The sequence below is a fragment of the Enhydra lutris genome, unplaced genomic scaffold (assembly GCF_002288905.1).
Source record: "Enhydra lutris kenyoni isolate GAN:26980312 unplaced genomic scaffold, ASM228890v2 scaffoldscaffold17, whole genome shotgun sequence".
Classification (NCBI taxonomy): Eukaryota; Metazoa; Chordata; class Mammalia; order Carnivora; family Mustelidae; genus Enhydra; species Enhydra lutris.
In genome coordinates this window covers 2,082,134-2,107,826 of record NW_019154101.1, presented here as the reverse complement: position 1 = coordinate 2,107,826, position 25,693 = coordinate 2,082,134, and the positions used below count along the sequence as shown (strand labels likewise).

Sequence of the window (25,693 nt, the reverse complement as noted above, 5' to 3'; positions counted from 1 at the left end):
TCAGTTAAGCATCTGCCTTTAGCTCAGGTTGTGTTCTCAGGGTCCTGGGATCGAGCCTCACATTAGGCTCCTTGTTGAGTGGGGAGCTGGCTTCTCCCTCTCCTTCTGCCTTGTGCTCTCTCTTTCTCTCTCAAATAAATAAATAAAATATTGATGAGTAATATCCCTAAAACATGAGGGCGATACCTAATGCACAAAGGCATTCAATAAATATCTCATTCCTTATCCTTCCCAGGTGCCACGTCACCATTCTGTCTACCTCATTGTATCACCTCGTTCACAACTATTGGTTTGAGGACAAAGTCTCTATGGGTCTGTTATTATTATCTTCTTTCGAATTGGAGGAAGGTAAAAGAAAATAAAATTGCGGTGTCCTGAGCAGGGGGCAACAGTAAGCAGTAAATATGAAAGGGAATGACAAAGCAGTCCAGCCCACGCTTGAACTTGTGGTCACCGTGCATCTACCCTGGTTAGGGTGAGAGAGATGGTAAGCCATGTACTGAAACACAGTAGCAGTGTGACTTGAATTAAATAACAGGATGTCAACGGGTCCCAACATTCTCATCTCTAAAATGAATTTTTGAATCATGATTTCTAGAATCTCTCCCAGATCTAAAAATGTTTTTTTTTTAAAGATTTTATTTATTTATTTGACAGACAGAGATCACAAGTAGGCAGAGAGGCAGGCAGAGAGAGAGACTGGGGGAAGCAGGCTCCCTGTTGAGCAGAGAGCCCGATGCGATGCGGGGCTTGATCCCAGGACCCTGAGATCATAACCTGAGCCAAAGGCAGAGGCTTTAACCCACTGAGCCACCCAGGTGCCCCTAAAAATGGTTTCTATGGACAAGATACTCCATGGAGGTCACCTCAGTCAGAAATGTTAGTCTCAGTGTCTGAGCCGGGGTGAACAAAGACCAATAGCTAGGCCACAGGTATTGCCCAGTGGTCTCTGCCACCCCTCACAATATGAGCAAGAGACCTTTGAGGATAGATTTTTGACATTAACCCCAGATGGAAGTTATTCATTCAGTCACAATCTGAAAAAATTAAAATGTCGATACCAATGGCACACAAAGCTTTATAAAAGTAAGACCAAGATAAATCCTCATCTTACAAAAATATTATTTGTATAATACAAGAATTGTATCCCTGCTAATGGGATGCTGAATTTGCATGGTAAATGCTTTTCAATATTCTGTCTTTTACTTTGGACTCTCTTCTCAAAGAAGAAAGGAAACCAGTGCCTTGTTCTCCAGAGGCCCAACACAGTGTCTGGCAGATATAAGGCATTCAATAAATACATGTGGGGAGAAAGGTACCAGAGAAAGGGAAGGGGAAAGAAAAAAGAAAGAGAGAGAGAAGAGAGAAAGGGGAGGGGGAGGAAGAGGAGATGGGGGGAGAAGAGGAGGAGGGGGAAGTAGGAGGAAGAGGGAGTAGGAGGAAGGGGGAGGAGGGGGAAGGGGGAGGAGGAGGATGGAGGGAGGAAGAGGGGAGAGGAGGAGGAAAAGGGGAAGAAGAAGGAAGAGAAGGAAGGAAGGAGAGGAGGGAGGCAAGAGGAAGGCCGGAAGAGGTCCTCTTAGACCAGCATCATCATAAAGATACGTGATGTTAGAATAAGGAATCAAAAAGAAGAGACAAGGAGAAAGGACCTGAAGATTTTCTCCCTCCCTCCCTTTCTTCCTCTACCCTGTTCCAGGCATTGTATAAATTATTTCAGTTACTCACCTTCCATTGCCTTATAAGAAAAGTGTTAAAACCTCATTTTATTGGTGAGAAATAAGAGTTTCAGCAAAGTTAAGGGACTTCCAAGATCTCACCCCTGGGTCTGAAAGGGGCCCCATTGTCTCCACCACCCCATCGTGGTTACCAAGCAGCTTATCTCCCTCACAGTCCCCTGTGGACTGGCAATCTTTCCCCCTCCCCACAACCCAATTTTCATGCATTTTGATCAAATGCTATTTGGAGAGAAGCTGTCAAGGACCAGAAACAGACTGGGAATGCTGGCCAGATTGGGTGGAGTCAGAGCGGCAGCCCCCCTCCTCCACCAGCGGGCACCCCTCTCCGGAAGCTGACATTGATTGGCAAGCTTTAATGAGGAAGGAGGGGCCAGTTTCCATGGCGTGAACACAACAGAGTTCTGACCCTTAAGACACCTGCCAGTGCTGAGCACCTCAGATTTCAAACAAGATAGTAAGTATTTTTATATTATCCTGCCTTCAGATGTTTACTACTTATTACAGATCACTCATGTTTATTGACACTTCTATCTACTGACTAGTTTTTTACATTTAGACACCTGTACCAGAAAGACAGACGTTCACATATACTTAATGAAATATACGAAGATTTAGGTGAAGGAAAATTTGCTAAATTTCAGTGGTCAGTTGTAGGTTAGTCAATTGGGTGTTTTTTTTACAAATAATTTTTTTAAGGAAATCTCTAATACTATTATTTATTTTTAAAACAGCTTTATTGAGATATAATCCACATACGATACAATTCATTTAGTTATAATACACAATTTAGTGACTTTTAATATATTCCAAGTTATGAAAGCACCACTCTCCACTGTCTACTTTTAGAACATTTCATCGCCCCGCAAAGAAATCCAATATTCACTAGGAGTCGCTTCCTATCCCCACCGCATTCCAGTTCTAGGCAACCAATACTCTACTCTCTGTATCTATGGATTTGCCTGTTCTGGACGTTTCACATAAATGCAGTTATGCTATATGGGTCTCTTGCGCCTTGCTTCTTTCATTTTGCATGTTTCCAAGGTTCCGCTATATTGCAACAGGTGTCAGTACTTTGTTGGTGTTTTAGTGTAAGATAATAGCATATGTGTGAGCTCCCACACTTTATTCATGCATGCATCCACTAATGGACATTTAGGTTGTTTCCACTTTTTGGCTATTATGAGTTATGCTGCTTGTAAACATTTATATGCACATTTACATGCACATTTATAAACCTTTATTTTCATTTCTTTTAGGTATATATCTAAGTGTGGAGTTACAGGTCATATAACTCTATGTCTAACTTTTTTTTTTTTAATTTTATTTATTTATTGGACAGACAGAGATCACAAGTAGGCAGAGAGGCAAGCAGAGAGAGAGAGAAGACAGCAGGCTCCCCACCGAGCAGAAAGCCCTATGTGGGACTCAATCCCAGGACTCTGAGATTATGACCTGAGTGTTAACTTTTTGAAGTACTATCAGAGCAGTTTCTCCATTTTATATTCCTACCACGTGTATGAGGGTTTCAACTTCTCTGCATCCTCACCGACCCTCATATTGTCTCTCTTTTTGATTACAGCTATCTCGGAGGGTGTGAGCCATGTGTCAGTGTGGCTTTGATTTGCATTTCCTTCATGACTAATGAGGTTGTGCATCTTTTCACGTGCTTATTATTTGGGACGTATTTCTGTGAGCACGTTATTTTGGAGAAACTTCTGTTTATATTCCTTGGCCATTTTTAATTGAGCTATTGTTTTATTGTTGAATTGTAAGAGCTCTGTATGTATTCTGGATACAAGTCTCTTATCAGATATATAATTTGCAAGTATTTTCTCCCATCCTGTAGTTGCTTTCATACTTTTTCAAAGGTATTGTTTACAGAAAAAAAAAAAGTTCTTAATTTTGGTGAAATCCAGCTTATTTGTTTATTTTTTCTTTTGTGGCATATGTTTTTGTTGTCGTAACTATGGACCAGTGCCTAACGCTATGTGATGATTTACTCCGTGTTTTCTTCTTTTATTTTATTTTATTTTATTTTTTTTATTTATTTGACAGAGATCACAAGCAGGCAGAGAGGCAGGCAGAGAGAGAGAGGAGGAAGCAGGCTCCCTGCTGAGCAGAGAGCCTGATGTGGGGCTCGATCCCAGGACCCTGGGACCATGACCTGAGCCGAAGGCAGAGGCTTTAACCCACTGAGCCACCCAGGTGCCCCCTCCGTGTTTTCTTCTAAGAATTTTGTTTAAGGTTTTATGTTTAGGTCTGTAATCCATTTTTTAAAATGGAATCCAATTTTTAAAAAATTTTATGTATGTATGTACTTACTTATTTAAGACACACAGAGAGAGAGAACAGATAGGGAAGGAGCAGAGGGAGAGGGACAAGTGGACTCAACACTGAGCACAGAGCCTGATGCAGGGTTCGATCCCAGGACCCTGAGATCAGGACCTGAGCTGAAACCAAGAGTGGGACGCTCATTCAATTGAGCCACCCAGGCACCTGTAGGTCTGTAATCCATTTTAAGTTAAGTTTTGTATATGGCCTGAGGGAAAGGATCGACTTCATTCTTGTGCATGTGACTATCCAATGGCGTCAGTACCATTTGGAAAGATAATTTTTCCTCATTGACTTTTCCTGGCACCTTCACTGAAAACCAATGGACCATAAATGTAAGCATTTATTTCTGGACTCTCAAGTCTATCCCATTCCTCTCATATATCTATCTTAATGCCACATGTACGTACCACAAGTACAATGAATGTACTTCATTCCTATCACACGCTGATTACTGTAGCTCTGAAGTCCGTTTAGAAATCAGGAAGTCTGAGTCCTCCTACTTTGTTCTTTTTTTTTATTTATTTAAACTTTATTTCATTTTTTTCAGTGCTCCAAGATTCATTGTTCATTGTTTTGCAAGATTGTTTTTGCCTATTCTGAGTCCCTTGTGTTTATTTCCATATGGGTTTTTAGGATTGGTTTGGTGTGAACTCAAGTGTGAAACAAATGGGCTGATTTTAGCGTAAACCTGCTCAAAGGTTTGTGTGAAAGGCAAGCAGGGGCTTCAAGACACTGACTCTAGAACCGGTTTGGCTTTTTGTGACAGCTGCAGGTTAGAAATCTGCTAGTACTTTTGCTTACTATTTAACATTCATCCAATGCTCCAGTATAAGAGTTTTCTACCAAAACAAATCAGCCAAAAAGACCAAGTGCATCCCATGTCGTCTTCTGTTACCTAGCATGGACTGAGTGCTTGCTTCATGCAAAAAAGCATGTTCTTGTCTGATACAGTTAAAGATTCTGAAGCACTTCAGCTGAGGCCCAGGCCTCCATTTTTTTTTTTTTTTTTTTTTTAAACCCACCAGTAACTCTCATGTAGTTCTTCAGAGAAGAACAGCAGCTACATCCTTACTGACTCTCCCTTACCTCAGGTCTCCCCACTGCCTTAGAGCCTGAGAGACATGGCTATTCAGTGTGGTCTATAAACTGGGGGTTGTGGTAGGGACTTGTCATAAATGATGATCTCAGGCCTCATCTTAGACCAGAATCTGCATTTTACCAATATCCCAGATACTTTATATGGACCAGAGGTTGGTAAACTATGGTCTACAGGCCAAGTGTGGCTCATGGTCACCTCCTATGATGGTGGCCTTCTGTGGGCTTTCCCTGTGAGCTTTGGAGAGCCAACTGCTCCCTCGTCTGCTCCTAGCACTTGTCTGCTGAGCCCACAGCTGTGCCTAGCCTCTGCCCAGGGCCCTGCTGGTCACCACCTACATTTTGGGAACTATGCTGTTGGCAATTTCTGGTCACTGAGCAGTAGAGTTAATGCAACCAAATCACCTTGCCTCCCTCGAGCTTTTAGCTTGAATGGTTGAGCTCTTGGAAAGGAGAAACAGTATGCTGGGATCTGGGCGCCACTGAGGTGGAAGGAGAATGACCACCCTACCAGCCAGACCCCTCCCCCTAGAGCTGTTTGCCTTGCCCCCTGAGAACATCTCCAGCTGAGGGCTACTGAGCACAAAGCATGCTCACCCACCACCCCCACCCCTTCTTCTCCCAGGATGGCCCACCCTTGGCTGGAATTTTTCTCTTATTTCATAATAGTTATGTAATGTTACATAATAGTCTTGATTCTTGCCTCTTGGCCTGATTTTGGCTAAAAAATTTTGTAACCAGCCCTTTACAGGAAACATTTATTTATCCTTGGTCTGTACATCAGAGTTGGAGCTGCTTGCCCTTTGCCTCCCCCGTAGATACGCTGGCCTGAGTTGGATCTTCCCCCACTGCCAGTGCCTTAGATGACTCTTACTCACCCCTTCTGGACCCAGCTTAGGTCACTTTCAGAAAAAGGGTGCCTTTTACTTCCTAGTCCTGGGGAATGGTCCTTTCCCTCTCTCCCCAGGCACCGCCATCAGAACACCTCAGAGATAGCATGTTAACTGAGTTATATACTTCTATCTCACTCTAGGGGTGTCCTTATATTTCAGTGACATCAGTAGGTCTGATATGAGGCTCAAGAATTCGAATTTCTAGTCAAATCCAGGGTGGTGCTGCTGCTGGGCCACGGTGTATCTGGCTGACTCCAAACTCTTCTTGAGATCTCAACTTGCTGGGGTCAGAGAGACATTCCTCCTGGCCCCCCTTATTCTTTTCTTCTGCCCGAGCCCCTTATTTTATGTTTTTTAAAAAATTTTTTGTCTATATTTTTTATCTATATTTTATTTCATGTTTATGTCAGTAATTCTCAAACGTTTGGTTATAGGATTCCTTTACACTCTTAAAAACTACTGAGAACCCAGAAAGCTTATGTGTATATGGATTACAGTTATCAATATTTAATTTATTAGAAATTAATACTGAGAAAAAATTTAAATGTTTATTACATCACTTAAAAATCATAATAAGCATAATATACAGTAACATGAATGATATTTTTATGAAAAATGATATATTTTCTAAAGCAAAAGAAGTGAGAACAGCATCTCTATTATGCATGTATGTAAATATGCGTGTCTGTAGTCGAATTTCTTTACTATGTGGCTCAATAGGAGACAGCTGGATTCTTGGGTCTTCTGCATTCAATTTGTTGTTTTCGTTGAAATACAGAAAGAAGGGGCACCTGGGTGGCGCAGTTGGTTAAGCCTTTGTCTTTGGTTATAATCCCAGGGTCCTGGATGGAGCCCCATGTAGGCTCTCTGCTCAGCAGGAAGCCTGCTTTTCCCTCTCCTGCCTGTGGCTTCCCCTGCTTGTGTTCTCTCTCTCTCTCTCTCTCTCTCTCTCTCTCTGTCAAATAAATAAATAAATAAATATTAAAAAAAAAAAAGAAATATAGAAAGAAAATCTGGTTCCACACATATATAAAATTGGAAAAGGGTAAAGTATCTTATAACCTTTCCAGATAACTGTGGATATTTGACTTGGATACTACACCAAAGCTGGACGGGGGTTGTGCTTTACAAGTGAGTTGGAATCTGAAACAATCTCAGTGTACTTTTCATACTTCTCACTTAAATCCATTGTCCTATCTTGAATGGGTCTCTTTACCCAGGCATGATTTTTGTAACATCATATGCTTATCGTTTGTTCACAGAGTTATGCAGACTTTCCATATGTTGACACATTTCGTTATACAATATTTTAAAATCATTTTTATTAAGTCATGTAACCAAGGGTTAACATTTATTCAAAAAATAACTCTCACTACTTTAGTGTCTTTATTGAAACTAGCTGCCTTTTTTTTTTTGACTCTCTGCTGGTGAATGTCATGACTGCTAATCTAGTTCTGTGTCATTGCCACTGCCTTGCTTTGTGCTAAGGTACCAGCTGCTTTCTACATTGCTGCTTTTGAACTATCAGGACGAATGTCAGCACAGTGAACAAGGCCAATGACATTTTAAAATTATAATGAAAATAGTTTTGACCTCATGGTTCTTCTGAACGAGTCAGGATTCCTAAGCCTCTGTAGACTATAGTTTGAGAATTGTTGGTTTATGTCTTAATGTAAAAAAATTTGTAGGCATTTTGTTTGCATGTTTACATCTTGTCCATCTGAATTGGTGTGCCAATAGTATTAAATTTCTGTGGAGTACCTGCTCTGTGTTCAGTCAGTAAATTTTTCACATGGATTGTCCTTGGATCCTGACAACAACTCTGGCAAATTATACCCATGCTATAGATGAAAAAGGGAACACACAGAATTACACAACTGATTCAGAATCATACTACTAGCACTTTGGAATAGAAGTAGGGAATAGCACTGAAAAGTATTTTGAGGCCAAATAGAAAATCCCAGCCCTTGAGCTCATCCTGTATTCCTGTAGGCAGAGGGGAGCCATTGACAGTTCTTCGCAGGGGACTGGCATATACTAACCACAGTGGCTGAAATCCGAATGCACCCTCAGTAGAACACACACACATGCAATTTTGTGAGGTAAGAAAGGAAATAAATGATAAGGAATCCTATGGAATCACTTACTGGGAATAAAGAATTGTTGAGAATTTCCTAAGCGGTATGTTTTTCCCACAGTTGTTTTTGTCATGGAATTGACCAAAATGTCAGACATGACAAAGCTCCACCAGGCTGTGGCTTCAGGGGACTACAATTTAGTGAGAAAGATTTTGAAAAAAGGTCTCTGTGACCCAAACTACAAGGATGTGGACTGGAATGACCGAACCCCACTTCACTGGGCGGCAATCAAAGGTGAGTGGGCACTGCCTGGGTAGAGTCCATCCCCTTGAGTCTACCGTTCATGGAGTTACCAGTCAGTAGTCTGTGTAGGTAGAGGAAAGGGCATCACTTGAGAGCTAAATGGAGCATATCAACCCTGGCCCCACCACTTACTGGTTGTAGCAACTTAAGCAACTTATTTAATATCTCTAGGCTTTAATTTATTCACCTACATAATGGGAACAGTGATTACCTGGGAGTCTTATGGTGATGATTCAGTAAGATGATGGGTGCATGGTGCCAGCTCATAGTTTGCTCTCAACTAGTATTAGTGCTCTGCCCTCTTGACCTCCAACAGGGAAGGTAGGACAGGGACTCTGTCTTGTTCATTGCTGTATCCTCCATGCCTCACATGGCTCAGTTACAGAAGTGGAGGAGGGTAGTGTGCAAAAACTCAGCCATTGGGCTTGTCAAGCCCTTCGGCAATAGAACACCATCGAAGAACATTAAGGAAGACAGTGTTACAGTCAACTTTGCTTTTAAAAAACCTGTTTTGATTTCTGTATGAAGAATAGATTGGCAGGAAGCAAGACTAGCTTCAGAGAAATCAGTTGGGAGAATTTTGCAGAAATTTGAGCACAAAGTGAGGGTAGTTATACTAAAGAAGCTTTTAGTGAACATTTGCTGTGTGCTGGGTAGCACGGTGTGCAGCCTTTGGCTGTGGTTTCCTTTGGACTTCAAAAGAACTTGGGGAGGTGAGTCATAACACTTTTCACTTACAAATGAGGAAACCTGAGCCTCAGACCTCTGTTTCTTGTCTGGGATTCCACACTTAGCAAGTGGTACTTACTGGGAGGTATGAGTCCACACCTATTGGACCCCAAACTGTGTGTTTTTAATCTGCGCTAGCTATAAAGTAAGTGGGACTTAAAATATTTTTTATTGAGGTATAATTGATATACAACATATCAGTTTCAGGTATACAACATAATTAAATTTTTGTAGATATTATGAAATGACACCACAACTTCACTTTAAGTGAAGTTAAAATCCATCACCACATGTAGTTACAAAAAAAGTTGTAGTTTTTTTTTTTTTTACAAAAAATTTCTTGTGATAACTTTTAAGATCTCTTAGCAGCTATCAAATATGCAAGACAGTATAACTAACTACAGCCACCCTGCTGTACATTACATCCCCAGGACTGACTTATTTTATAACTGATGTTTGTACCCTTTGATCCCTGTGCCCATTTCTTCAACCCCTCCCCCTCCCCCACCTCTTGTTCACTGTACCTGTGATCTTGGTGTCCCTTTGTTTTTTTAGATTCCACATATAAGTGAGACCATATAATATTTCTCTTTCTCTATCTGGCTTACTTCATTTAGCCTAACACCCTCAAGTTCCATCCATATTGTTGCAAAATACTTGCTTTTGAATCACCCCTGAAACTGCCAAAAGTGCAATGAGCCCTACCAGTGCCCACATGGGCTTGTGTAGGGTGATTCGGGGAAGCAAGATTCCTAGGAAGGGCCTGTGGGAATGGACGGGGAAAGGGAGTGCCCCGGAGGGAGTAGAGGGAATCTTTGCAGAGCCCAGAACTCTGGAGGGAGCAAGGTTCATGAGTTGAGGGTGGAGCACTGAGTCCTCAGTAAGAGAGGGAGAAGGAGGAGGGGATGATGCTAGGAGACTGGAAGGGCCCCAAAGCAAATGTCATCCCTTTTTTTATCCTATCTAGGCCATCTCTGGCCTCATTGGGGCAGAGACATTTTAATCTCAACCTCCTCCTGTTTCTTCTTGCTACATCTAAGGGCACATGGAGGTGATGCAGGTCCTTCTAGAACATGGAGCCAGGCCCTGCCTGGTAACTGATGTGGGCTGGACCGCAGCTCATTTTGCAGCTGAGTCAGGCCATGTGAATGTGCTCAAAGTTCTCCACGGACTGCGTGCCCCCATCGATGCCCCCGACTTCTTTGGAGACACGCCAAAGAGGATCGCACAGATCTACGGGCAGACCGCCTGTGTGGCCTTCCTGGAGAAGTAAGTTTCATTTATTTCCTGTTAGAGAAATGACAGAGAAACAGGAGCCTGGAGTCAAGGTCTTTGCCAACTCAGTGGTCTGTGGTCCATGAAAATGAAAGAAGCAAATTCAGCCCACTGTCGTTTGAGTTTTTTTATTTCTTTTCCCTGAAATGACTAGTTTGGGTGGAAACTATATTGTTTTAGATGATGTGAAATCTACTATTTTTATATGATGCTAAAATTACAATTATCATGACACATATTTACAATAATTTTAACAATATATAACTTAAAATTATTGTTTTAGATTATACAAAAATTATCTCAGATAAGAGAGGTGGGACACAAGCTTGAAATGGGTCATGGTACAAGATTCATGGAGCCCCTTCAGATTCTTGAAAGGTATTCCAATTAGCTGTGTGACCTTGGGTGTTTTTAAGTCACCTTGCTGAGCCTCAGGTTTCTCATATCAAAAATGGAGCTGGTGAATTAGGCTCTCAGCGGTAAGGGCCTTTCTACCTTTTAAAACTTCTATTCATCTACGAATCTTCTACTCACACAGTCACCAAAGATCATGAATTTTCTAGCAGTTGTTAATTTTTTCTCTCACCCACTGCATTCGAATAGAATTAAATATCAATTATTTACTTGATAGGTACAGCATTGGGAGGGATGGAATTGGGGAATTTATAATCTGGTTGAGTTAATAGGTAATTCATATAAGAGGCAGTAAAGTAATTGAATGAGGGCAGCGTTGCTTGAAAACCAAAATAAGATCCATAGCAAATCTATCTATAGGGCAGCTCAGGGTGGGAAGGGGGAATGACTGTATAATGCCCTTGTAAGAATTAGCAAATGAAGTTATCTTCTGGAAGTTAAACTATTAAAAGAGTTGCTTATGATGAGATTAGATATCTGTAGGAGTAACCCAAGAGACCTTCTCTTAACAGTGATGTCTGCATTAAAAATTTTCAAAATCAGGAGTGCCTGGGTGGTTCAGTTGGTTAAGAGCCTGCCTTTGGCTCGGGTTATGGTCCTGGGGTCCTGGGATCAAGCCCCATGTCGGTCTCCCTGCTCAGCAGGAAGCCTGCTTCTCCCTCTCCCTCCACCAGCTGCTCCCCCTGCTTGTGCTCTGTCTCTGTGAAATAAACAAATAAAATCTTTAAAAAAATATTCCAAATCATAATCAAGTTGATTTTGGGGGTAAAAGAAGGAGAACCTTGAGTCCTAACTTGAAGACTCTTCTCCCCAATCCTGCACCATCTCCTACGTTCAGTGACCTCCATCCATTGTGGACCTCAGCACCTAAAACATTGTTCTCTGAACTTCTAAAAACTCTAACATATCACTCTGCAACCATAGCTCGCTCTCTTCATTTTGCCAGTTCCTGGATCACCACACAGGTATTTACTTGCAGACCTCTTCTCATTCAACTTCTTTCCCTCCCAATTGATGCCAGCCTGAAGGTTTCATGATTTTCCATCTGTCTGCCAGTTGGACACCATGATACACCACCTCTTCCCCTCTCTTTCCAGCATTCTTAAATTTTCAACCTTCATCCTCCCGTACCATGTGACCCAGAATTCCCAGCCTTGTCTCAGTCTCCGTCTTCTCCGTGCCTGTGCTTGATCTGGGAAAGAAAAGCCCACAAATAATTTCATAGGTACCGCCAGAAGTTCTGGGATTTCTATCTTCAGCTGAGCCCTCAGAACAGTTTGGTGATCTGTCTCCCTGTCCTGCTCCTTTGCTGACAGTTCACATCCCCATCTCCCCAGCCTGTCCCTCAGAAAGTGGGCTTTCTACTGCATAGAGAGTATTGAAGTCAAGTGTTTATACATTTAAACCTCTTCCTTCATGTTGTCCCTCCTTATGGACCCTGACCCAAACCTTTATATCTCCTACAACGTCATCATCCCTGTATTCTTTGTTGCATCTTTTATTCTCCTGTATTTTTAGCTTTTTTCTATTCCTTCCCCCTCAGTCCTCTGTGGCCTTTGAACATGTTCAAATAGATCTTATTGAACAAACACACAAATATTTAGAGATCCTTCTACTGTCTGCTGTTTCTTTCTTCTTCCTGCATTTTTTTAAAAAAGATTTATTTCTTTATTTGAGAGGGGAGGGGAAGGTGCAGAGGGAGGAGGAAAGAGAGTCTTACGGAGACTGCACGCTGAGCATGGGGGCCTACACGGGGCTGGATCTCTTCCTGCATTTCTGTGCTACTTAAATGTCAATCTATGTGATTAAATGTTAATCTATGTGGGTGTCTTCCTCACCCACCTTTGCATTTCTTTTCCGTGTTGTACTGAATCAGCGCTCATCCAGGGAGATCTCTGTTGCTAAATCAATGGCCTCTTTCCAACTCCCATCTTCCCTGCACTTATTTTGATATCTGGTTACTCTTCTCTTTTGGCATGTCTCTTTGAAAAACTCTTTCTCTTCTCTGGTGCTGTTCTCTCCTATTTCTCCTTCACCTGTCTCATCATTTCTTCTCATGATTTTCTTGAGCTCCTATGCTCGCATGCCTGAAAGAGGCTGAAATTCCTCAGGATCCTGTCCTTGGCTGTCCTCGGCTGACTCTTTCTGCAAAAATCCCAACCCCTCCCTGGTGATTAGTGGGTGGACGAGGGTGACACATGATCCCAGCACAACTGAAGCAGAGGAGGAGTGGTTCTCCAAAGAGTGGGGGGTTGTCAGTATGAGGAAAAGTGGGCAGGCAGAGCTGAGCAGACAAAAACAACAAAGGTCAGCCACATCACGCGTAAGTCATTTCTAGTGATCATCATCTTCCAAGAGGAACTTCTTTTTCAACAGTTTACAGGGTTCAGAGAGAAGGGATCCTGATTAAGGGAAAATTAATCTGGACCTTGAAAGACAGCTAAGATCTGACTAATGAAGGAGGGAGAAAGATTCTTGATTTGGAGTGAAGGCATCAAGTTGGAAATGTGCATAGGGTGTGTGGATGTGTGAGGACGTGCCGAGATAGTGGGGGGACAAGGACCAGGAGGAATTTCCTAATGCCTCTTGTTGCAAGCAGGGGGGCTCCTGGGCTAGGGTGATGAAGAGAAAGGATATAAGAGAACTTCAGAAGAAGCCTAGATAGTATTTGACCCTTTTCCGAGTAAATCTCTCTTTCAATAAATATTTTTGAGCCCTACCATGCAGATGGCTTTGAACCAGTTGCTAAAAAGGATTTAGAGTTGAATCAGAGACAGAGCTGGACATTAAGTTCCCAAGAGAGGAGATCCTTGTTTACAGAAATAGCATGAATACAGGCTAGAAAGTGGCAAAGGTGGAAAGAACAGGGCGGAGGAGCTATTCTATATGGTCTAAATAAAGAGCCGTCACTTCTAGCTTGTTGAAGGGATGCGGACTGAGGGTCAAACAGGTTTGCTCTCTTCTCATTGAACCGTGCTTTTTGCACTTTACTTCAGACCATACTTTCGTATGTTTCCCCTTGTCCATGTGTATATGATGATTGATTCACCTATTTCTGTATTATCTATTATATTGTTCCATATCTATCATCTGTCCATATAGATCATCTCGCTATTCTTTCCACAAATCCATCTACACATACCATACATATGTGATTACGAGTCCTTTTTATTTCTTTTGTATATATTTCCATACTTTAAAATCTTACACGACAAACAGACATGGTTTTATAATCAGGATAAAATACAATGGGAATAGAAAGGAAGGAAAGCCGCCTCCTGCTAAGATTCTGGAGGCTCTGTACATGTGAATGCTTTAGAATTAGCAGCCCCTTCCTCAGGCTAAGTGCCTGTCCTTGATTCTATGAATGTCCCACTCAGGGGCTTGCCACTTTCCTCCGTGTCACAGTCATGTCCTTAGTGTCTGAGGCATCCTACAGGTGCACTGGGAGATGCTGGAGCTCGGCCTCCTTCCTTCTCTCCTGGACTGCTGTCGTGGCCAGCCTGTGTGCAGAGGGTGGGAAGAGGGGCCCATGCTGCAGAGGGGACAGGCTCTCCTGGCCAGCCAGGAGCTGAGGGCCACCGTCTTCCCCCTCTCCAGGGCTGAGCCCGAGTGCCAGGACCACCGGCGCACTGCCAGGCAGAAGGGGCTGCCTCTGGACCAGCAGGACGAAGACTGGGATGCCAAGAAAAGGGAGCTGGAGTTGTCTCTCCCTTCCTTGAATCGAAACACTGATAAGAAAATGAATAAAACAATTCGAGCCCCCACCAGGCCTGGCCATATGAAGGAGAGACGGGAGTGAGAAGGACAGCATCCTCGGCGGCTCTACCATGCAGGTCGGCTGCGGGGGACTGTCCCTGGACCAGAATAGGAGTTGTGAGACCTGTACCGTCATTATGTGATGTTACTTAGAGACCGTTACCCAGATGACTTCTTTTGGTAGCTCAGCACTTGCCATTGGATCTGAAGCCTTGATGGGTGTTCTCTGCTGGAGCAGCTGCCTCCCTGCTGAGGCGCACTGTCCCCAGGAATTGCCAGGAACGGCCGACCGTTCGCTGCTTGTACGTGGTCACCAGTCATTTGCCCTATCAGCATCCTCTGGCCCTGCTGTGTTGTTACAGAATTTCAGGAGGCAATGAAAGTTCTTCTTAAGAGAACTCGATTGTTGAGATGGAAAACAAACAAAAAAGTAGTAATAAAATCTCAGAAATTTCCTACCTACTCAGTATAGTTAATCGGTGACAAATACGATTTGTTGTCCCATAAACGAAGCAAAGAGGTGAACAAAGGTAGCTCCCAGCTTCCAGCTATGGCTTTCCTGTGTGGGGTGGAGGGCCACAATCCCAGAGCGGTCATTTCTACCAATGATCACTTCCCCATAGGAAGAGAGATCCGGGCGATAGACCAACTTGGTGAGCGAGAACTGGGAGCACAGACGAGGATTTGTTCCATGTAACAAACGAGGGGTAGCATGAAAACTAGGACGTGTGATTCCGTCTTTACTGTTTGGTGTGCGTGTTAGGAAATCTCAGTACAGATCAGGTTATTTCCAGTTAAAATGTCACATCCAACCTGAGATGTGCTCTACATGTGAAATACGTATCAGAGTTTGAATATTTAGAACAAAAAAGGTAAAGTGGTTCATTAACAATATTATTGATTATGGGTTGAAATGATCATATTTTGGATAAAATATGTCACTGGCAGGAATTTTGCTCTCTTTCTCTCCACTTTTTAAAATACGTGGCTGCTAGAGTGTTTAAAATTACATGGCTGGCTTGCTTTGTTTTTGTTTTGTTTTGTTTTGTTCTGTTCTGTTTTGGGGGGGGGTTGTTTGTTTATTTGGCCTATCAGATAGTCCTGCAGTAGAAACCAGAAAATATTTAGAGCCTCCACCAGGCAGCTGGCCTGATAAACTCCAGTTAATAGTTTTTCTACCTAAATCAATGTCTTTGGGCACCTAACATCCTCATTACACATTCCTCAATTAATGCTTATGTTAATACAGGCCATGCTTGGTTTGAATTCTCTGAAATGAATAAATGCTTGAACCTCTGGTAGGAAAGTCGTACAGCTACGGAGGATACCTTTTCTAGTGTTTGTATCCATCCTGAGCATCAATCCCCTTTTTCTATGCTCAGCAAGTCCCAGAGGTGGTTCCTGCTTGCCGTGCTCCTATTGGTCCTCAACCAGGGTACGAACTTTGGAAGACACCTGACTCAAGCTGGACCACTCAGATTCTTATCCTGGGAGCCAGCTGTTTCTGGCGTCTGAGACTAGGCTCTGGTACAGGGGGGTCTCCGCCTCTGTCCTGACCTGCCCCACACTGCCCTTGACAGCTGTGCAGAGTCCATCCTCTCTCAGAGTTCACACTTCCCCCTCCTGCTAGCCACAGCTCATGCAGAGGCTTGCAGTTGGAGAGGGGGTGGGGGTGGGGTGGAAAAAGACCCAGGCTGCAACACAGAGCACCCCCAAGTTGAAGAAAGGCCTGTCGTTTCCCCCTTCATCCTGAGACCCAGTCTTCGCAGGGGTCTACCCCCACCAATGAGCCCCTCCCTCACTGGCCCTCATTCACCTCACTAAGCCCCCTCCATCTCAGAGCACTCAACCACATCCAAGAGTCTCCTCTCCACAATTTCCCCTCCACCCTCAGCCCTAGCAACATCCTCAGAAAGGCATAGACAGGACCTATGACTGAGCCGGGCTGTGGGTGGAGAAGTGGGAGCAGGATTGGGTTCTGCACTTCCCCTCTTGCCTGGGCCTTCCTGGGCTCCCTACCTCCCTGTGTAGCCTCAGGAGCAGAAGGGTCTCTATTCCCACCTCTGCCCTCATCACTGCTTCTGGTTCCTGAGCTACTCACAGCGGGTCTTCCTCTGGAAGAATATGTCTGCCTAAGTGCCAGCTACCATGCACTGGGATGAAAAAACAGCAGGGAAATCTCGCCCAAAGATCGGACATGGTGGGTGGCAGTTTTGCTTGGTGTGGTCAGGCACCCATTTCGGAGGAACATTGATGACCAGAGCTTGTGGGCCAGGAGCTGGGAAGGGAGGAACTGGGAAACCCTGGGGCTGAGCCTGCTGCCCAGGCCTGGCCCCTCAGCCTTGGTAGGCTCCTTGGAGGAGAATTAATAGAAGCAGGAGCAGTATATACAGGTGGGTGTTTTAACAGCCAGGACTCCCACAATGAAACTGGCTGCTCTGGAGGTATCCAAATGGAGGTGGGTGAGCCCATTTTGGGGATACACAAGACTACCCACAGAAGTAGGCTGGACTCGGGAATTTCTGTGGCCTCCCTCAGATTTCACATCTCCACCTGGATAATTAAATTTTTTTTTAAAAAAGGAAAAAATGTTAAAGGAGTCTTCTCCTGGTAACTTGAAAAGGAATCATGATAGGATAGACCAGTAGCATATAACTTCAGAAGCATGGAGTGGCTCATTCTACACGGGGCTGAGGAAGTGTCCGAAGGTGCTCCACAAAGAGAGAAGACTGAGGTAAAAGATGGCAGGTGTAGGGAGGGAGGGGTGGGGGCAGGTGGGGACATGCACGCACATGCACAGCTTTCTAGTTTCCAGTTCTGGTTCTGTACTCAGGAAATCTGTGAAATACTACTTTCATAATAGTATTTCCTCTTTTGCTTACAGCATATTGAATTGATTTCCCCCAGCAGTCTTTTCTAATAAGTACCGTATTTTATGATCATGGCCTTATGAGTCAAGTGGGCTTGGGTTTATATCCTCCTCCATGAAATTGGCAAAATAATCCTTCCTTCCTGGGACTGCAGTGGGGATGAGATGAGATGTGTGGACAACACTGCCCTTGGCCCTCTGTAAAAGGTCCATGTGATGGTTATGTTGTTACTATAGGAGTAGGCTCAGTTTTCTCCTAAGAATCCTGAAGGGGGCCAGAAATAATATCCTGTATGGGTCCCATGAGCCTCTCCATCGTCCAGTCCATAAATATGCCCTGTCTAGTTTCATGGAGTGGGTCGTAATCTGTCTTCCATTGGCTGGACAACCCTGGACCAAGCTGTTAAGTGTTCTCAGGGTCCTTTACTGGGGTCATACCCCCATGGCCTCCCGCTGTCCTTGCTAAATCCTCCTTTCATTGTTTGTTTCATAGAGGCATTGGGAAGAGAAAGAGATTATGTGTAGTAAATGAGATCAACAGGAAGAGGACGCTATGAAGAAATTATTGCAATGCGGATTCTGCACTAAGTATATATTACATCTAATCTTCACTACTCACCTGGGAGGCAGGTCTTCCTATCCCCCAGTGACGTCACAAACTACAATTCTGAGAGGTGATGTGACTCGCTCTAGGCCACCAGGCTAACGCTTCTTTAGCCCTGAAAGCCTGCCTGGATTAGAACGAGTCCCAACCCTTCGGTCTGTGGGATCATGGTCAGGTTGCTCATCGGCTCTAGATTCCTCACATGTAACCTGAATTTTAGCTGAGTGCTCAACAATTCTGAGATTTTGAGACAGAAGACACATACTTCTTCAACATCCCCCACTTTACTTTTTTATTTTTTTAAGATTTATTTATTTTTTGGGGGGGGAGGGGCAGAGGGAGAGAGAGAATGTCAAGCAGACTCCCTGCCACGCACAGAGACCCACATGTGGCTTGATTCCACCACCCTGAGATCATGACCTGAGCTGAAACCAAGAGTCTGACATTCAACTGACTGAGCCACCCAGGCATCCCTCAACATTCTCCATTTTAAATAACCCCTTAGCAATGCTTACTCTCTTCTATTCTCTGTGTTTTCAGAACCATGACCCGCTGAGGTGCTTGCTGAAGGCAAAGGAAATGCCGAATGGGTAGTGTAAGTAGGTAGTAACCAATACCAGCTGTGAGCCTGAGATCGGTTATTGAGACAAGGACTGGGATTCTCACGTGTCTTCCTTCTTAGTTTGTTAGGAACATGTTTGTTGTGTATGTGTGTGCGTGTGTGTGAATGCGAAATCCGACAGCCACTTGGGAAAATATTTTGTCAATTTCTTATATAGTTAAATATACACCAGCAACTGCACTCTTAGGTATGCACCCAAGTGGAATAAAACTTATGTTCATATAAAATCTGTGTGTAAGTATCTATAACTGTTCTGTTCCAAATTGCCAGAAATTATGGGAACGATCTAAATGTCCTTCACGGGTGTGTGGGTAAACAAACTTGGTCCATCAGTACCATGAAATGTGTATTACTTAGTAATAAAAGGGAACAGACTGATACACACAACGACATGCATGAGTCCCAAATGCATTATGCTAAATGGAAGAAGGCCAGACTCAAAGGCCTGTTTGTTTGTTTGTTTTTTTAAGATTTTATTTATTTATTTGACAGAGAAAGAGAGATCACAAGTAGGTAGAAAGGCAGGTGGAGAGAGAGGGGGAAGCAGGCTCCCCGCTGAGCAGCTGAGCAGAGAGCCAGATGCAACGTGGGGCTCAATCCCAGGACTCTGAGATCATGACCTGAGCTGAAGACAGAGGCTTAACCCTCAGAGCCACCCAGGTGCCCTCAAAGGCCTGTTTAAATAATTTATGGGACAATTCAGAAAAGACACAGGTAGGACAAAAACCAAAGTGGTTGCCAGGGACTGGAGATAGAGGGGAAGACTGTCTCCGAAGAGGCACAGGTCAGTTTTTAGGGTGATGTAACTGTTTCATGTTTTGATAGTTGTAGTTGTGTGATTATAGGATACCCTAAAAAGTATAAACATTCCTGTATGTAAATTATGCCTTGCTTTTTTTTTTTTTGGTAGGAGGAAGGAATTAATGTTTACCTAACTCATACACTGAGATAAAGCCTTGCAAAATACCAGGAGGTCCATGGGGGGGGGCGGTGGACAGGAAGGGAATATACCTCAGAAATTCTTAGAGAAATTCTTTGGAAATACTAAGAGTTCAGTGAATTCCTTAACTGGCTGTGCATCAGAATCAGCTTTGGGATTTAAAAAAAAAATACATGGATTTTGCTTTAGAATCTCTAATTCAGTAAGTCATGGTTAGGTCCCAGGAATTTCTAGTTCTTCAATATTCACTAAATTATTGAGAAGCCCATCTAGGTTTAGAACTCCTGAGACAGAATTGCTAATGTCCTTTCCAAACTAAGCATTCCTATGACTGCATAGAATTTCAGATGTGTGTAAACTTTGCCGGGGGAGGAAAAAGCCATCTTTACTTTTACTAATACCGATACTTAGCATTTCCTTCAACTGTGAGTTTGGGTGACAAAATTCAAATATTAGCAGTTTCTATGACTATCCTGCACACAGACATCTCATATATTTTCATTCATTATTAACATCGTTTTATAAATCATGGCATTTCAAATTATGAAATATCTCAATGACATTTCAGGTATCTTAAAATAACATTAACACTCGTGATTAGTTGGAAATTATGGTAACTTTTGGAATTATCCCTGTGTCTAGCCATTTAATACAATAATATACATATTATATCATAAACTACTATTCTAAATTTTGATAGTTGCATTTAAATAAAATTAGTTTCCTTTATTACCTTTTGCATTTTGTTTTCTTCATTTAAAAACATTTTTTCTAGAAGAGGTCCAGTGCTTCACCAGATGGCCAGAGGGGCTCATGGCACAAAACACTTCTGCACTTCGATGGTAAGTCTTCCTGATTTGATTTATGATGGTTCCCATAACTGCAGACACACCCGTATTTAAATGAAAGCAGAGGGGAAGACTAGCCTAAAATACAAATAGTGACTGGGTCTTGGGTCATCTTAGGTATTTCTGGTGAACAACGCCCTTCTGCTCAGTCAGATTGGCAAGGGAATTTGTTTACTTGTTCGAGCCAAGTTGATGGGTTGAGGGTTATAAGCCTGGGTCTTGAGAGGTGCCGAACTATGGGATCCATCCCATATCACATGAGCGTCCATACTCACATGTAAGCACCTGATGGAACTTCTTGCCTTATTTCAAGAACACGAAAACAAAACAAAGAAATAAATAAAACTCAGTCAAGGTTGTAAACTGAGTTCAGAGGCACAGATCTGTAAAAGCAGTAGATATTATGGAATATACACAAGTACCCCCCCCCACACACACGTGTAAACATATGCACAAAATCAAACTGTAAATATTAAACTTTAGGGAAAAAGGGTCACATCATTTCGATGTTCTCTTTTAAGTTACCGTATTTAAAGTTCTGGTCATAACAGGGGTGCCTCGGTGGCTCAGTCAGTTGAGCATCTGCCTTTGGCTCAGGTCACAATCCCAGGGTCCTAGAATCGAGTCCCATGTCAGATTCCCTGCTCAGTGGGGAGACTGCTTCTCCCTCTGCCTCTGTTCCTGCCCCTGCTCGCGTGTGCAGGAGCTCTCTCTCTCAGATAAATAAATAAAATCTTAAAAAAAAATGTTCTGGTCATAACAGAGTGAATAAGCCCTGAGGTGTTTTTGTTGTTGTTGTTGTTGCTCCTGTTTCATTTGGCTATAAAAGATGTTAATTTCCTTCGGAAAAAACATCCCCAGTGGAAATTAACAAAGATTGGTTGAAGGGAAGGCGTAATACCCATGTTTGCAAAAGTACCATGTAAGAGGACATGAGAACATAAGGCTAAAAGTCTAGGCTTTAGCCTGAGAGAGATGGACCAGTGCTTCCCAGTGAAGCAACACTGAGCCAGCTACTTCCCTTCCTGAGCCCGATTGTCCATTCATAGGGCAGGATCCTGCCTGCCACGCTGGCTCCTGAAATGATTGAATGGTATGGGACCAGGGAGAAAAGAGTGAGAAAATTTGATGGGAGAAGGCTTTCTCAAAATTAATCAAAACCAAAGGATTCCATAGAAAATAAGATCGATCCATGGAGGAAGAGAGGGATAGAGGGCTAGGTGTCTCAATGTGCGGCAAAGGAAGCCGTGAGAGCTCGTAGGAAACTGGTAGAAGAGTGTTTACTGTAAAATTCTTTCAATTTTTTCATGTGCTTAAAAGTTTTCTAAATACAGGGTTGGGGGGTGAAATCTAGAGGCTTTTCTAGAGCCTTTGGAAAAGTCGGGGGTGCCCCTGAGCCCAGGAAATGAGGGAAAATGGCCTCAACATTCTGCTGTGTAGTTGGGACTCAGGACCTGGTATAGAGAAGACATGTTTGGGCAAGGCCAAGTAATTCTGTCTCTAAGCACTTTGAACTTGGGCAGTTCAGCTAGCTGGCCTCATCGTCCTTTTCATTGTCTACAAATAGTGAAAATTATGCCTGTTTCTGAAGACTGAATGCAAATGTACCTGGCATCTCTGATTAGGCAAATGATTAGGAAATCAGAATTAGTACTATTCTTCTTATTATTATTATTATCAGAGTTAAAAAAAAAAACCCTGAAAATTCATCTAACCCTTCATTTAACAGATGCACAAGCAGATGCTCAGAAGGGAAAACTGATTTCCCCCAAGTCACAGGCTGATTAATCATAGAACCAGAATCTGAATTCAGATCTTCTGCGCTCCAGCCCAGGAATCTGTCTCTCGAATCACTCTTTCTCCTGAGACTTGTTTCTTCCATCTTATAAAATGACATGAACCAACTCCATGGCAATCAGGTGTCATCAAAAATTCCTATGCGAAAGAGCAAATGCCCAGTAAGAGACAACCCAAGGCTGGAGGGTGGGGGTGGTATTCCCCCCAGTAAGAGACAACCCAAGGCTGGAGGGTGGGGGTGGTGTTCCCCCCAGTAAGAGACAACCCAAGGCTGGAGGGTGGGGGTGGTGTTCCCTCCCCATCTGGCTTTGCTGATCTGCCTCAATCCTTAGGCAGTCCCAGATTCCACAGGATCAAGAGACTTTGGGGGCAGCCTGCTTTTGCCATCCAGGGACGTTGGAGCCGAAAAGCAGCATGGTTGTTCAGTCTGGGCACTGTGGCCTGGTGTCATGGCATGTCGCACCTTCACAGGGATAGCAGCAGCCAGGCCCCGCCCCCCGCCCCCCACCCCGGCAAGTCATTCCTTGTCCCATCTCATCTGGCCAGACCAGAGCAAAGAAGCAGCTCCTCCTGGAATATGACTGGGGTCCTAAGCTTGCCTGTTCCCACACAGGCTTCCCCATGTTGGGCTAGAGAACTCCAAATTCTTGTTGCATTTGCAGAAGGGAAATCAGGGAACTTCTGTACCCTTGCAACCACATGACTGTTTAGCAACTTTACACCAAGGGTTCAGAAATTGGAGAAAACAGCTTCTACGGTCTGAATCATTTTCCCATCTCTGGTCTGTTCACACCGGGACATTTTTCTGGCCTTATCTAACGCGTGCACACATCGTGCTAGTCTTTGAGAAAATTCATCTTCAAAGATTTCTTTTTTATTGTTCAGTATGGGAAATCTCACGGCTCTATGATTCTGGGCTTCCTTCTCAGTTGCCATGAAACTCAACGATGGCAGACTCTGAAGAACTTAAAGTAGCAAAATACGTTCCATGGAGAAGTCAGAGTGGCATAGGAAATCCTGAAACGTGAAGTCTGAATATTACTGCTTTTAGGAAAACGTTAAGCTACACAAGATTTTGGGGTGTCTTTCCTGCCATCAGGAAAATCTCTGGAGCTGGCTGGCAATGAGCCAGTAGACACTAGATGCATTCCTTGAAAAACAAATTATTGAAATATAAATTAACACTCCATAGCCATGGCTCTCATTTCAAGTGTACCATTCAGCAGTTTTTAGTTAACTTAGAGTTGTGCAACTATCACCCCAATCCAATTTTAAATCATTTCCATCACACCAAAGAGATTCTGCCTGCCCCTTAGGCAGGCACTCCCCATTCCCACTCCCAGTCCCTGGCAAGCACCAATTTGCTTTCATTCTCTGTAGATATCTTTTTTCTAGAAATTGAGTAGAAATGGGTGGAAGGGTTCTTAAGGGCAGATAATTGTATCTCCATTACTCATAAATTCAATCGACCACTTAACAATATATATCGTACATGCTAGTTGCTTGTCCTAAAGTGAGTGAAACAGACTAGTTCCTGTCCAGCTAGGAAGGCAGGAAGTTAAACAACTAAAACCAGGGAAGGTGATGGTCTGTAAAAGGGGAGGACAGGTGCTCTCTGGGAAAGCTTATCTGGAGCTCATAAAGTAGCCTGGAGAAGTCCCAGGAGGCCTCTTGGAGAAAGCGGCATATGAATGAAAAATGGAAGGGTAGGCTGGAGGTAAGCAGGAGAGTTGGGAGAGAACTCTGCAGGCCAGCTGTGGAGGATATGAGTTGAGGCTGAACGACCAAAGCAGGTTTGACAAGGCTGAAATACAATGTATGTGAAAGAGCAAGGAAGGCCGGGAGACATGGTAACCATGAGGGGTGGCCTTGGAGGGGGCATAAAGCCAGGTCACAATTGGCCATGGTGTGACACTTGGCTGGTGTTCTGAAGTCAATGAAAGACCTCTGAAGAGCTTTAGATAGGGTTGGCTGTGACCTGGCAAATGAATGGAAGCAGGGCAAGAATTCAGACCGGAAGACCAGCTAAGAAAGTGCTGAAATTATCCAAGCAAGAGATGCCACTGGGAGGCAGCATTGCCATGTGGTTAAAAGCTCTGGATTTTTCCAAAGAAGACATACAGTTGGGCAACAGTTACTGGGGTTGCAGGGAGAGAAGTAATAAGGAATTGGCTTACACAATTACAAAAGCTGACAAATCCAAAGAGCCAATGTTCCAGTTCAAGTCCAAAAGGTGACAGGCTATTGTTGTCCCAGGAAACGTGGATATCTCAGTTAAAAGTCCATCAGGCAGGAGAATTCTCTCTTACTTGGGGGAGAGTCAGCCTTTTCTTCTATTCAGACCTTCAACTGATTGGATGAGGCCCACCCACATTATAGGAGGCAATCTGTTTACTCAGTCTATCAATTTAAATGTTAATCTCATTCAATAATATCCTCACAACTCTTAATCTCACAAAACAAACTGAGGGTTGCGGGGGGAGGGGGGAGTGGTTATGGACATTGGGGAGGGTATGTGCTATGGTCAGTGCTGTGAAGTGTGTAAACCTGGCAATTCACAGACCTGTACCCCTGGGGATAAAAATACATTATATGTATACAAAAAAAATTAAAAAATATATCAACTTACAAATTTAATAATAATAATAATAATACCCTCACAGAAAAACCCAGAATAATGTTTTACCAAATACCTGGGCACGTCATGGTCCAGTCAAACTGATACATAAAAATTAATTAATACATTGTCCAGGGTAATAGGAAAAGGGGTAGGTAGGGGTGCCATTTTATAAAGGGGACTCACGGAAGCTATCTCCAAGGAGAGGCCAATTGAACAGTGACTTAAATGAAGTAAAAACAAGAAGCTCTGGGGGCGCGTCCTTCCAGGTGGAGGGAATAAGAAGTATCTAGGGCCAGTGCAGAATATCTGAGCTAGGGTGAGAATATCACAGCTACGGCAGGAGCAGGGAGCCAGTGGGGTGTGCCTCAGGGGAGGGGCTGAGTTTGCAGAGGTGGTCAGCAGCAGGTTCCTGTGAACCTTGTGGGCCCCAGTGAAAATTGGGCATTTCATTTTAAGGGTCACAGAAAACTATTGAGGAGTTCTAAGCGCATCTCTTGGCTATTGTGCAGAGAATAGTTTGCAGAGGGGCGAGGGTGGAAGCCAGGACACGAGCCACTTGAGTTTATCGCCGTAATCAGGCTAGAGATGATGCTGATGTAGGCTGTGGTGAAGTCCGTGAGAAGCAGCTGGATTGTGGCCATATTTGGAGGGAGAGCAGAGGACCCGCTGGGAGAGTGAATAGATACATTCATAGACACATTAATGGAAAACTGACAAATGCTCAGGATGCAATTGGGATGGCTGCTCCATCAAACCTTTGCACAGACCTCGACTGTG

The 25,693-nt window shown here is 43.5% G+C and overlaps 1 protein-coding gene across 1 annotated transcript; it reads left to right on the top strand.

Moving 5' to 3' along the window:
* The first annotated feature begins 8,267 nt into the window (after nt 1-8,267).
* Nucleotides 8,268-14,659, top strand: LOC111147723 (ankyrin repeat domain 66). The gene is made up of 3 exons (XM_022503945.1): nt 8,268-8,430; nt 10,209-10,437; nt 14,458-14,659. The coding sequence occupies exons 1-3, from the start codon at nt 8,268-8,270 to the stop codon at nt 14,657-14,659; spliced, it is 594 nt and encodes a 197-aa protein (XP_022359653.1).
* Nucleotides 14,660-25,693: the final 11,034 nt, after the last annotated feature.